Genomic DNA, 13,195 nt, shown 5'->3' with positions numbered 1-13,195 from the left:
TCCATTTGCACCCGAAATGTTTGTAGATTAGGCCTATGCTCATCCATGTTTGGGTAAAAGATAAACACTATACATGCGCTCCATCTAAACTTTAAATGTTAATGAACCACATCTAAATAATAATAATAATAATAATAATATAATAATAATAATAATAATTAAAAAAAAAACATTTCGTCATCTAACCAGCCTGCCCATTGGATAATCTCGACCTTATTTGGAGAGATTGGAACCAAGACAAAAAATAAAAAAACGAGATTGTAACTTTATTTGGGCCTTTAGGTAATACTTTTTATGGGCCTTTGGGTAGTAGAATGCAATGACGAAGGGCAGAAAAAAATAAATGTAAAGAACAAGAGACATCTGTTTAAACATGTCATTTTGTAAGGTTGAGGCTTCTTATATTTGATGCGTGTTGGGAATCTTGGGATTACATTATTTTTTCTTTATAACTAAAACCGTCGACAAATGAATATGTTTTTATGTAAGAGACATACATTTGAGAAGAAATCTGAATAATTATAGAGACTCTATTACGACAAAAATAAAGAAAGATAGAGATTAGACAGTTTTATCTATATTAATAATAATAAAGAGATTTCCCTAAAAAAATAAAATAATAAAGAGATATTTCTTTTTGCTGCATACAATTTTTTAAATTACTTAGTCTTTATAACTTTTATATTATATGTCAGATTATTCTTTATGACTATACAAAAACTGTCTTCAATTATTAATCACTAATCATTATTTAATTTTTTTTTATTTAATTAAAAATACATGGAGGTATTAAGTGTTTTTTTTTATGCTTAGTTCACAGAGTTGATATTTATATCACTAAATGAAAGATAATGAGAGAAATTGAAGAGCTGTAATTATATAATTTTTTTTCAAGACCATGTCTATATATATAGAAGAAAATTAATTATATACTAACGAAGTTCAACACAATAGATAATTGTATCAATTCTTAAGTATGTTATACGCTGGAGATACCCTTAACTGAAACAAAAGTTGAAATATCTACATTAATTTGATTTTTAAAAAGAATATAATAGAAAATGACTTCAATTAATATAATCAAATATTTATATAAAAAATACTTCCTCCATGTATTTGTAGAAGTTAAAATGTTAATAATATATTAAAACAATAGTATATAACCTAAATTTATATTTTGATAAAAATTAATGATAGATTTTCAAAATTATATGTGCAAAAACCACTAAATTTTCATTTAACTTCTTCACATAATCCAGCGTATCTAACATTTTTTTTTTATAATTAGCATGAATTTAATTGATAGTGTATTATCTGTTTATATATATTGATTGATTCAATATCCCTACTCGTTCTCTTTCAGACAAACAATGCGTTATCATAGAGAATTCCTTGGACATATTATTCTTCTAATTCCTAAGGTCTTCATGGAACCACCAGAATTAGTACACCACAAAGTTTAATTAAAAAATAAAATAAAAATCATACGGTAAGCAAATTAAATGAGCAAAAAAGTGTATTGTATACAGTAATAGTGAGTAAACAGGTTACACATTGGAATATTCTCTATCTTGTCCCATTCTACACCCAGGACAGTTTCTTATCGACGTTTAATTGAAATATACAAAAAAGAAGAAAAAAATGGGGGAAAATATAGCGTCATCGATGTTCGACGACATCACCGTCGATTAGAGCGATGAGAAGACGACGTCGTTGACGAAGAATGTGACGAGACACTCGAATCTCCAATCCCGTTCCCATTCAAAATGTTAGACATGTGATTCCCTATATCGTCGGGTAAAAGCTTCGTAACGGACTCCGACCCGACCCGATTCTTCTCGTAGAATTCGCTGTACTTTTGCTCCACCTTCGAACCTATCGACCCTTTGATTTCTTCTCTGATTTTCGGGTCGGATACGACCCACGACAACTGTTTTTTACACGCTTCATGAAACGCAGCGTTGAAATTCACGAAATAGGCCCTAGCCTGCTCCGCCGGCAGCGCCGCCGCGGGATTCTCCGGCAGCGAGGCGAGCACCGCGCCCCACCCGACGCGCTCGTACTTGGACGCGTACTCTCTAGCCTTCGCTTCTTGCTTCGCCAACCACTCCTCGCCGAGAAGGAACCCTAGGTTCGATTTGCGCACCTTTACGACGACGTATTGCGTGTTATTCGCGAGGAACAGGTACGAAAGCGCCACGTCCTTGTAGAGTTCCGCTTTGCCGTCGAGCTTGCACAGCACCACGAGAATAATCCACGCGATTCGCTCCGATAACTCCGACGCCGCCGCGTTTTCCTCGCGCATCGGGCTGCGGAAGTATGACTCCGGCAACGGCGACTGCGGCGAATCGGCGATTATATCGACCAGCACGCCGCTGTAATCGGCGAGGAACGTGAGGTAGTTCATCACGTAGCGCGTGAGAGGGTGGATTCCACCGCCAGGGGCCGGTTTCTTGGAGGCGTCCTTCTGAATCGCGGTTTCGAAGTCCGTTAGCATCGTCCTAACGGCCTCGCCGAGTTTCACCATCGACGTAACGGCCTGTAACCGAATGTTCGACGTGGATTCGAAGGAGAATATCGATTCGATTTGCGGCCAGTGGTCGGAGATCGCTTCGTACAAATCCAGAGTCCTGAACATTTTCTCCGGCGTTTTCTTGCACTTCGCCACCATCTCCGGGAATCCAAACAGCGACGCGGCGCCGTCTTTGGCGATTTCCGCGAAGCACGATTCCGCGACTCTCTTTCCCGAGTCCGCGCCGAAAACATGGTCGCAGAGGATCCACTCGCCGTGGAAGAGAGTTCCGACGGCGACTTTCGCGGCCTTTAGCCAGCTCTTGATCTTCAACTCGAGAACCTCCCAATCCAGCTTCTGAACCTGAGAGAAGCTCAACCGTTCCATTCCGAGATGGTACAGTGCTTCATCGACGATCGATTTTCTCATGATGATGTAAACCTTGACGCACTCTTTTCCGTAGCCAGAGGAAATCATGCACTCCGCAATTGCCTTCAAATCGTCCATAGCGAGCATGGAAACTCTCTCCGTCTCAGAGACACGATACTCGTCCTCGGAGATCGAGATTGAGATTTCGTCGTCGTAATCGGAGACATAGTCGGAGACGCTGCTCCGGCGGTCGACGGAGGAGCGCGTGGAGACGGTTTCGGGATCGAGGTGGTCTCTGTTGGAGGATAGAATCTGGTAGAACTCTTTCTGCAGCGTCTTCATCGCGAGTTGCATCAGAAACTGAGCGCGAACGAGGGTGGTGGAGGAGGAATCCTGTGCGACGAGGTGTTGCATAGCGGCCTGTAGTCCCTTCACCGCGTTTAGGTACTGTTTGGCTTCGTGGCGCGGGCCGCTGAAAAGAGGGATTGGGAATTTAGTTCGGTAATTAGCGTTGGAATCGTCCCATTTGGTTATGAGAGACTCTGCGGTTTGAATGTTTTCTTCCATTATAGAGTCCGAGAATGTGCGGAGAGGGGAGGGAGGTGGTAGTGATGACGTGGCGGGTGGAGGAGGCGATGGTTTGAAGAAAATGCTTCTCATTCCTTTTCTTGGCATTTTGTTTGATCAAAGGAAAAGTGATGAAGCAAGTAATAATGATGCGTGTTGGTTTCAAATTTCAATCAGTGTTCTCTTGAGTTTGTGTAAGGGAGAAGGAAGAGAAGAGAAGTCGAGAGTAATAGTTTGAAGATGTGAGTTGTGAGAAGCGTGAGGGGTATTTATAGAGAGTTTGACTCCAAAGGTGTTTGATTTTGTCGTTGGATGAGTAATGGCTTGCGTTGATGTTGGACTACGTAGTTACGAGGATACGCGGTCGGACTGTGCAAGCCTTAACTGTTGTGTTGTTTTTTACTTCCGTTGGTTTTGGACACCTGGGGCCATTTTCCACAAGGTTGCCGCAAGATTCATCATGCCAAACTGAAAAAGGTATAACATACACTAAGGATTAGTTCAATCGTAATCATAAATTACAATTTGCCAACCCCAGATGAAAGTAGCCGTGTTTTGCTGGACACGAACTTCGAAGAAATTGTTGTTTTGTGTTATGACAAAAAGAAATTGTACTTTTGGGTTATGACAGGAAGAAAATTCAAATAACTAATCATTTTCTTAAAGAAAATAGTACAAAATTTATTTGAATAAGTTTCGCATAGTAAAAGATCTTGCTCTATAAATTTCATTAATATGGAGTTGAATTCTTAAATATCAAAATAAAAATAAAAATACGCTTATGTTACAAGAAATAATAGGTACCCACTAGCTTCATAGCATGATTAAGAAAGATTAACTCACTGTTTTAGCTATTTTAAATAAAACTATATGTTTAGAATAATTGTTAAAATTTGTAAATAATTTTTTTACTAAAATTAACTTTTTAACATAATTTTATTTTATTATATCTAAATTAAGTTAAGTATCTCATATTTAATAAATTTACCTAGCCAAACAAAAGTTGATTTTGAATATTATTAATTATACATCTGATAATTATTATAATATTATTAATTATACATTTGATAACTTTGGATTCATGATAGAAAAGTTTAAAATAATACTTATTTTCAAATTAATAACCTTTTTCTTCATTTATTTCGAATTTGAGAATATGTATTGATATATTTTATTGTTAATAAATATTTCATTATTAAAAAAATGTCATATATAAAGTGTTTAATGCGATATCTAAAGAACTTAATTATAAATTCTTTTGACAAACTTATAAACTAGTGTAATTAAAATAAATTTGTTTAACAATTTTTTTAAAATTTATAGTTTATTTAAATAAAATAGTTGAAGTAACTTGTAATTTGTAATTTTTTAGATTTTTGTATCTTTAATAATTTATTCAAAATTTGTTTTTATCCTTTTTAATTTTCGTTGTCGACCACATATCTTCAACTAAGAGGAATATTGTTCTAATTGGATAACATTACTATGAATGTCAAATCTCTCCCATTTACCTTACTAGTGATTCTCTGACTCTTAAGTAATTAATATATGTTATTTTAGATAATTAACTAACTTACAGGTGTCAAAAGAAAAATTATATTATCAACTAATTTTATTAAATAAATTTTAATTTAATCAGTTAATTTATAAATTTTCAAATTTTTAATTCATTTCTTATTACTTTTAAGGTTTTAGAGAATTTATAAGCTTCCAACAAACTTATAAATTAGTAGGTTTATTAACCACATTCATAATATTGTATATAGTTATCTTCATTATTTTTCTAAACATTTTTTGTCGCACACACTCTTACTCTTAATAAATATTTTCATTATAAAAATTTGTGTCATATTTAACCTTGAATATAGTTATGCTTATTTTTTTTATTTACTTTTACATTTTAGAAATTCTTGTTATTCACACACCCAAACTCCTACTTTTTTTTTAATCTCACTCTTACTTTTTAAAATACGTATTTTGATAAATAGTTTTGTTATAAAAAAAAATTGTGTCATATACAATATTGTATTTAGTTATGCTTATTTTTATGTACATTTTTGTTTCCAAACAACTTTTTGTTATTCCAATTTTGTGTTTAAAAAACATCGTTTAAACTGCATTTTGAATTCATTAAAAATATAATGATTTGATAATATATTTAAAAAATAAATGAGAGAACATCAAACGTTACTCCACCTATTTTTTTGGACTTTTGATGATGACTTGGTCTGCTTATTAATGCACGTAGGCATTTGGTATAAGCATTAAATCCCCAATGTGGTCAGCGTAAAAAATTAATCTCGGACGAGTTTATTCCTAAATTCGATTGCATCATTGCAAATGTATCTGCCAAATAGTTTTAAATTTACTTATAATTACTATTTGTTGGCAGAGATCTTTTTTGTAATTACTATTTAAGGGCAAAGAGTTTGAATCCTATATGTAAAAATATAATTAATTAGTGTTGATTTAAAATATAGCATCATTTTAACCTATTAAAATTATTAAAAAAAACATAAATGTACTCTTATTTATGTTTTTTAGACTTTTAGTGAGGCCTAATTCTTGAAGGATAGAGAGTCAAAGTCAATGGCCATTGAAGACACAAGTTGCACTAAATAAATACACAACGGTCAGAAATAAAGTTGAGCTCTACGACCCTGTCTACTCAACAATTAATAAATGCTGTTTTTTTATTAATTAAAATTTTATTTAAATGAAATTCCACTAATAATTTTATATATGTTTTTAATTTTAATCTATATATAAAACTGATACTTTCTTATAATAATTTTTTTAATCTTCATTTCTATTCAATACTTTTACTTCTAAATTCATACGACACACTTTATAATCTAGTTTTAATAATTTTTTAAAATCACTATTTCATCATATTAAAAAAAAACACCCAACCTCCATCTAATTTATACAGCTACTTACTCTCAAATCTTTAATATTTCTCTTTCTTTAAAAATCATTATTCATCAAAAATAAATATATGCAAAAAAATGTTCTCATCTTCCTAAATTAACTAAAAAAATATTATATACAATAATATAAAAATGTCAATATAAATATAGAATATATAAATATAAATTTATTTGACATATAATTACATATAATTCTAATGTTGACTTTAAATAAAATTTAATAACATATATTATATATCATTATAGCTTATTTATATAATTTTTTTAATAATATACTAATATATATTATATCGCTAGTATAGATAAAAGTAATTTTTTGATAATAAATACTGTATCACTATAGAGTATGTGTGACTATATGAATAGTGATTTATATGATTAATAAATATAATACTTCTTTTTATAATTGTTTTTCATATTTTCTTTTATGTAATTTGTAAGTTTTTTTTTATTAATTTTATGAGATAATTTTGGTGTACAATTTTTTTTTAATCTCATTCTACTCTTATAACTGTCCAAAAATCTCTTAGTCTCTCTAATAGATAATCTTTTAATTACTGTTACTGATCAACCTTAAAAAATACACAGAACAGAAAAATAGATAATCTTTTAATTAATATTACTGATCAATCTAAAAGAATACACAGAACAGCAAAATGACTCTTTTTCTCTCGTATTAAATAAAAGAAATGTGGTTGTCTGGTAGACAGTATATCGAAAAAACTTCTCATCTGAGTTCTGATAAAGGTAAATAATGAGCAGTATAATCAAACTTAGAAATTCATCCGTGGATTCTGCTGCAAACGTAATAGTTTGAATGAATAGGCAATGTTTGAATTTTATTTTAAAAAGTTGTTTTTAGGTTTTAAAATGTAATTAAATAAGGTAATTTAAACTGCTAGTGAAAAGTGGTGTATGATAAAAAAATTTAAGCGTGAAATTGAAAGAAATGATGAAGACACTTTGTCCATGGTGAAGTGTTTCTTAACCTCCTTTAGCACGGAACACTCAAACACACTTATTTTAACATATATTTTATTTTATTTAAAATATATTAAAAAATTATAAAATTAGAATATTTTAACCTTCCAGTTTGTGTTTGCGTTTGAAATATACACCAATGTCTCGTTGAATAGATCCAATTTAAGAGGCCATAATGTTGTTTTAAAATAAAAATTTATAAGGTATAACTTCTATCACTATAGAATAATGAGATTTCAACAACATTGAAACTTCAATATCTAACAATCATTTGTAGCATATATATATATATATATATATAAAAGGATAAGAGAGGAAAAAAAACAAACAAAAAAACAATATAAGGGGACTAGGCAAAATTCATAAATAAGAATTAACAAAAAACCTAAAAAATAGATCACAACAATTATAAAAAAAAATTATCACTATAAAACCTAGGGGAAGAATCCCACCATTTATACATTAGCTAGCATAGCCTATGATGAAACCCACAACTAGCTAGGCTATTCATACAAGAATTTTATTCCTGATAAATGTGAGAGACAAAAAATACATAGTAAAACAAATATGTCAACAATGCAATTACTTATTTCAAATCTTTCAGGAAACTAAAGATGTATCCTTAAAAATTGATAAAAACAAGGGTAGAATCACACTCCAACAAAGGTTATATGAGCCCATTTCATGTGGTTTTTCAATGCCCACAATAACAATCATTAGTTTAACAAAAAATAGTAGATTTAATATCAATATAAGTGAAGAAGCCACCAAGAAATGCTCCACTAGAGTCGTGAAAAATGTCTCCACTAACAATAAGTCCTAAACAATCCTACACTACACCATCACTATTACACTTAATAAAATCTGAAACTATAAGATGTGAGTCAACTTGAATTATCTTTAAAATCATAATATTAATATTCAGCTAATTCAATAGGATAACTTTAATATGAACAACAAAACTTTGGCCGACTATTTAACGAGTTGCATACTATTAATCAAGCTGAAATAATTTCTGACTAGTTAATTCGTCTATTCTATTTTTTTTTCTTTTATCCTTTCTTAATTAATATTCAATTAATCCTCATAAAATCGTAAGTTTAAAACTTAATCATAAAGAAGATCATTTAATTCCTTTAAAGGAAAAGGGTGTATTTTAAATAATAAAATGTACTCACAATTGTTAATTAAAAAAATTATGGTTGATAATTGTGATAAAATTAAATATATGTATAATAATTTTTTAATAAACAATTATTATTTTACTTTATTATCTAAAGTGAATTATGTTTACTTTAGAGAAGTCAACTCCAAAGTAAATAATTTCCCCTTCTAGAATCATGAATCTGAAAATTAAACTATAAGCCAGTTTTAATTTAAGATGGTTAAATTGAGAATGTGTACTGCCAACATTTCTCGTATACAATTTTAAAATGCTAAATCTTTCAAAAATTTTAGCCATAAAAATAGCTGAACCCCACATCCACACTTGACTTTAAGTGAATGTTGAGAAATAGTATCGATTTGTTAATAGATGGGAGAACAATTCCGTAATCTTTATTCGGTACAACATTATTCGTATAATATTGAATACCTACGAATACGATGTGAAAATTGCAAACCGGCTAAAAGTTTGGTTGAATTTATTTAATGAACATATTCTTCTTTCTTCTTTTTCATTTTTTGTTATTTGTGTTTGTTTTCATTTGATTTTGGTTGATTTTTTATTCCTATATATTCAATTAAGACATAATTATGCAATATTTACGGTAAAGCATGCTTGTGTATAATGTCTTAAACTTAAGTGAAATTATTATTATTTATTACACCCTCTTTTGGTTGGTGAAGTCACTGATTTCGCAGCTATTTGATTGTGCTTAATCAAGTATAAGATCGTATATGCATTCTGCATGTCAATCTAGACATTTCATTTTCTTTAGGCTATATTCTGTTGCCTTGTTTCATTCATGTCTTTATCATGTTCACTAATTTAATTTATTTCCCAATATTAATCTAGCTAGGGTGCACATGGGGTAGTTGCTTCCCTCTCTTGGCTTTGATCAAGTCATATGAACAATAATCAGCATATCCTATATATACTATTATTTGTTGATGCATTATCCCTTTCATTCTGTTTTTTCTTCCACAAATTCAGCAAAGAAAGACAAGTCAAAAAGCACAAAAGACAACGAGTGATGACCCAATCATTTATAAACTGATATACTATAATTTTCAAGTCAATTTTCATATGCAATTTTTTTTTTAATGAAATTGCGCACGTACGGTATCCATCTTTTACTTAATTTATTCAATTAATTACCAATACGAAGGAGTCCTAATTTGTATTTTCTTCTTCAAACAGTGTATTATTATCTTTTGCCTCTAGCAATTTCGTGTATTAAAAAAATCGTTGAAAAAACGTGCGTATATTAAAAAAGATAATTAGGTATTATCATTTATTTATTTTGCTTATATAATAGAAAGTCTAACATATTATTAATCCAACATATTGCTTTGTTTCAGGCAACTTGATTTAATCTATCTATTGGAATATTCACTATATTATTAATCTGCCCCTATAATTCAATCTGGAGTATCATGAGATGATTCATTTGTCTCTCGTCGCCTAAACGATCTGAACTTTAGCCTCAATATGGGAACCGAAAATTGGGACTAATTTGTTGAAAAACATAGTAATGTTTTATTTTTTAATAAAAAAATTTCATGAAATTATTATTATTTAAAAATAAAAATAAAAACAAAACGAGCTAAATGCGCACAACAGCACAAGTATTTCACATATTTTTAATTGTTATATTCAATTACGTTGATCTTAACAAAGACTTTTCGATATATAATATATATTTACATGATATATTAAGGTTCGCCAAGATTGATTTATTGGGAAAAGTCATGATGATTGGACGTAGAATTAGGGTAAAATATGCTTAAATACTTATATTTTAATTAATTATAAATCAACTCTGATTAACATAGCAATATTCATGCAAAATATGTTTCTTTTACAAATTATTGTCGTAATTTCTTTTATATAATTTCTGCTTATAACGAGTCAACAGATCAAAAGCTATGTGAAATTCTTAGATTTTTATAGATAAATGTCCTTAAACTGTTCCACCTATAAAAGCCATTTTTATCGATTAATGTGCACTACGATTCCATCGTGAATTGATTAGCTTAGAAGCATTTATTTGATCTGGGATTTGATGTTATCTCGTGCGTTGCAAAGTCAACATTTGAATCTAAACTAATAACAAAAGAAAATCATTTAATGTCCACAAATTTTCTTACATATTTTACCTTTAATAATCAACGAGTCATTAGTGTAAACATTATTAAATTTGATTTCTTTAAGTAAGATTAATTTTAAATTCAAATTTTATGCATAAAAAATATAATTTTTAATAAAGATTAATCATCAATAAATATTTTATATAAAAAATAATTACCTAAAAATATCAAATAACACACAAACTATTACAAAAAGACTATTATTTTTTCTTCTTTTGCAGGTGCAGGTTATCATTTTTCTGCTAATTATAAATAAAGGTATATATATTAGTCAACAAATTAATAAATAATTTTTTTATATTAAAGAAACATTATTTTTTATAATTAAAGTATATTATGTAATAATATTTTACATAATTTAATTTTTACCTTTAAATTCCTAATTAATTAGCTAGTGTCCTTATGGATAAAACATATTAATCACATGGCTTGTGTTTTAATTAATTAGCTGGTATCCTTATGAATAAAACATACAAATCACATGGCTTGTGCATAATACATGTTCTTTAGCCTTTTTCTTAAAATAAAAAAAAATCACGTGGCTTGCGATTTATAGTATTACTTATATATTACCTGTGAATCGCATATTAAATTAAAATGATTAAAAATATAAAATATGTTAAATTATGTATATATATATATATATTTTATATATATTTTTAAATCAGATGAGATTGGCTCCCTGTGTCTGTCAAACCTAGGCCAAAAAAAAGGAGAAAATCTAATGTATTTTAATGCTTATAATTCCTTTAAATCATATATATTCTTAAAATTTAAAATCTTAATTATCAAATTAATTATTGTATTCCACAATACATACTTCATATTAATAATATAGTTACAAATAAAAATTTACTTGTAAGTAACCCCAAACCCTAGCTTTTACAAAACAATAAAACCCTAGCTTACATAAAAAATCAAAACCCTAGCTAACATTTCACACAAGTCTCTCTCTAACTTCAGAACTTTTTTTTCTCTCCTTTTTTTTTTTCTTTCTTTTCTGTTGGTCGAACACTCCCTCCTCTCCCCCACTAAAGGCATCATTTTGGTGGTTTCTTCTCCTACACCATTCTAGTTCGGTGTTAGCTCAAATTCTTCACTTCCTTCTCATTCTTCATACTAAGACGAGTTCCTTTATATATATATATATATATATATATATATTATACTCTTCTTGTATGGCAGAAAATAGCGCTATCATGATCTCCTCCTCGTTTTCTTTTCAAGCCCATAATTTTGGGTATAAAATGGTTGGCCTAGACTTTGTTGGTCATGACTTTGCTGGTTCTGCCTGGAGATGTTGAAAATAAATAAATAAATAAAAAACTACTCCATTTTTTCCTGGTTCTTTTGTAAGGTACTCGAAGTAACAAGTCAATGGATAAAACTGTTGGATTAATCATGGATTGTGTGTGCGTTTTGTGTATTTTTTGCTTGCTGAACTGTTCTTTTGAGGGTTTTGAGCTACAAACTTTGTTGTCAATGAAAAAAAAATGATTCCTTGATGCTTAAAACTCTGTACTGTGTGATGTTGGCTCTTGAGTCATATAATTTATATATGCCTTTGTAAAATGTCTTTGTGACTTACTACTAGTATTTGCCGTCCTGGGTATCCAAGAAGAAGAAAAAGACGAGAGTGACCCACTCACGCACGCGTCTTTTTATTCACTAGTAATCTACTTTGCATTGGACGGCCCTCATTTTACTAAAATTTGTCAACGTTACTTACTAATGTTCCTAAAACCTTAACTAATTAATTTCACATTTCATTCTTCAAGAGTCCAACGTAATGGAAAATAGCTTGCATTTGCCTACGTTTATGATTGTTGTCTTTTAAACATTCTGCAATACCTCTCTCCAGCTGTCAATGAATACACTGTTATTTATACTTTGCCAACCAAATTAAAGTTAGAGCGCGTCAATTTTTAGCTGAAATTTCGAACAATTGTAACTGTACCTATATACTATTCAATACCACGTACTAGGTATTTTCCTAGTTTTGAGTTCATTTTCTGATCATGCATCCTATGATCAAGTCAAACCCCCTTTGTCTTTTATTGGAAACAAAGACACGATGAAAATTAAGAATTATTTATTTTAAACCAATTCAACATTGTACAAACAAAATTACCAAATTGATTTGCGCATCAACGGATTACGAATTAATTTGGTTTTTGCCAACGCTCCTAATCACCGTTGCTCTTCATCATACGTACAGAAAACAACAAGACTCCTTCATTATATTCCAATATAACTAAACTTGCAAATTATCAATCGCAAAGCAATTAATTAAACATTAGAACACTAACGTACAATACATGAATTTCACTATTAGCTATTAGTCTTTATTAATGTTCAAATGGTTTTAACAAGAGCGTAGGATACTCCATGAAAGCTGTAGTTTTCTCGAAGAAAAATTTTAAAACCACTGACGCATTATTTCTGCATTTCCCATACACGGATTTTAGACTTGGCACAACATGCAATTTAAATAAAATAAATAAATATTTATAATAATAATTGT

At 30.0% G+C, this 13,195-nt stretch overlaps 1 protein-coding gene across 1 annotated transcript; it reads right to left on the bottom strand.

Annotated features, from left to right (window-relative positions):
- Positions 1-1,503: 1,503 nt before the first annotated feature.
- On the bottom strand, positions 1,504-3,832 carry LOC109798557 (exocyst complex component EXO70H1). Its single transcript, XM_020358881.3, has one exon. It carries the CDS (start codon positions 3,554-3,556, stop codon positions 1,679-1,681), a length of 1,878 nt encoding a protein of 625 aa, XP_020214470.1. The 5' UTR covers positions 3,557-3,832; the 3' UTR covers positions 1,504-1,678.
- Between the last annotated feature and the right edge of the window lie 9,363 nt (positions 3,833-13,195).

Source organism: Cajanus cajan, chromosome 8, assembly GCF_000230855.2.
Source record: "Cajanus cajan strain Asha chromosome 8, NIPB_CcT2T_4, whole genome shotgun sequence".
In the NCBI taxonomy this organism is placed as follows: Eukaryota; Viridiplantae; Streptophyta; class Magnoliopsida; order Fabales; family Fabaceae; genus Cajanus; species Cajanus cajan.
Note: the sequence above shows the minus strand (reverse complement) of the source record. Positions and strands in the feature narration are given on the sequence as shown.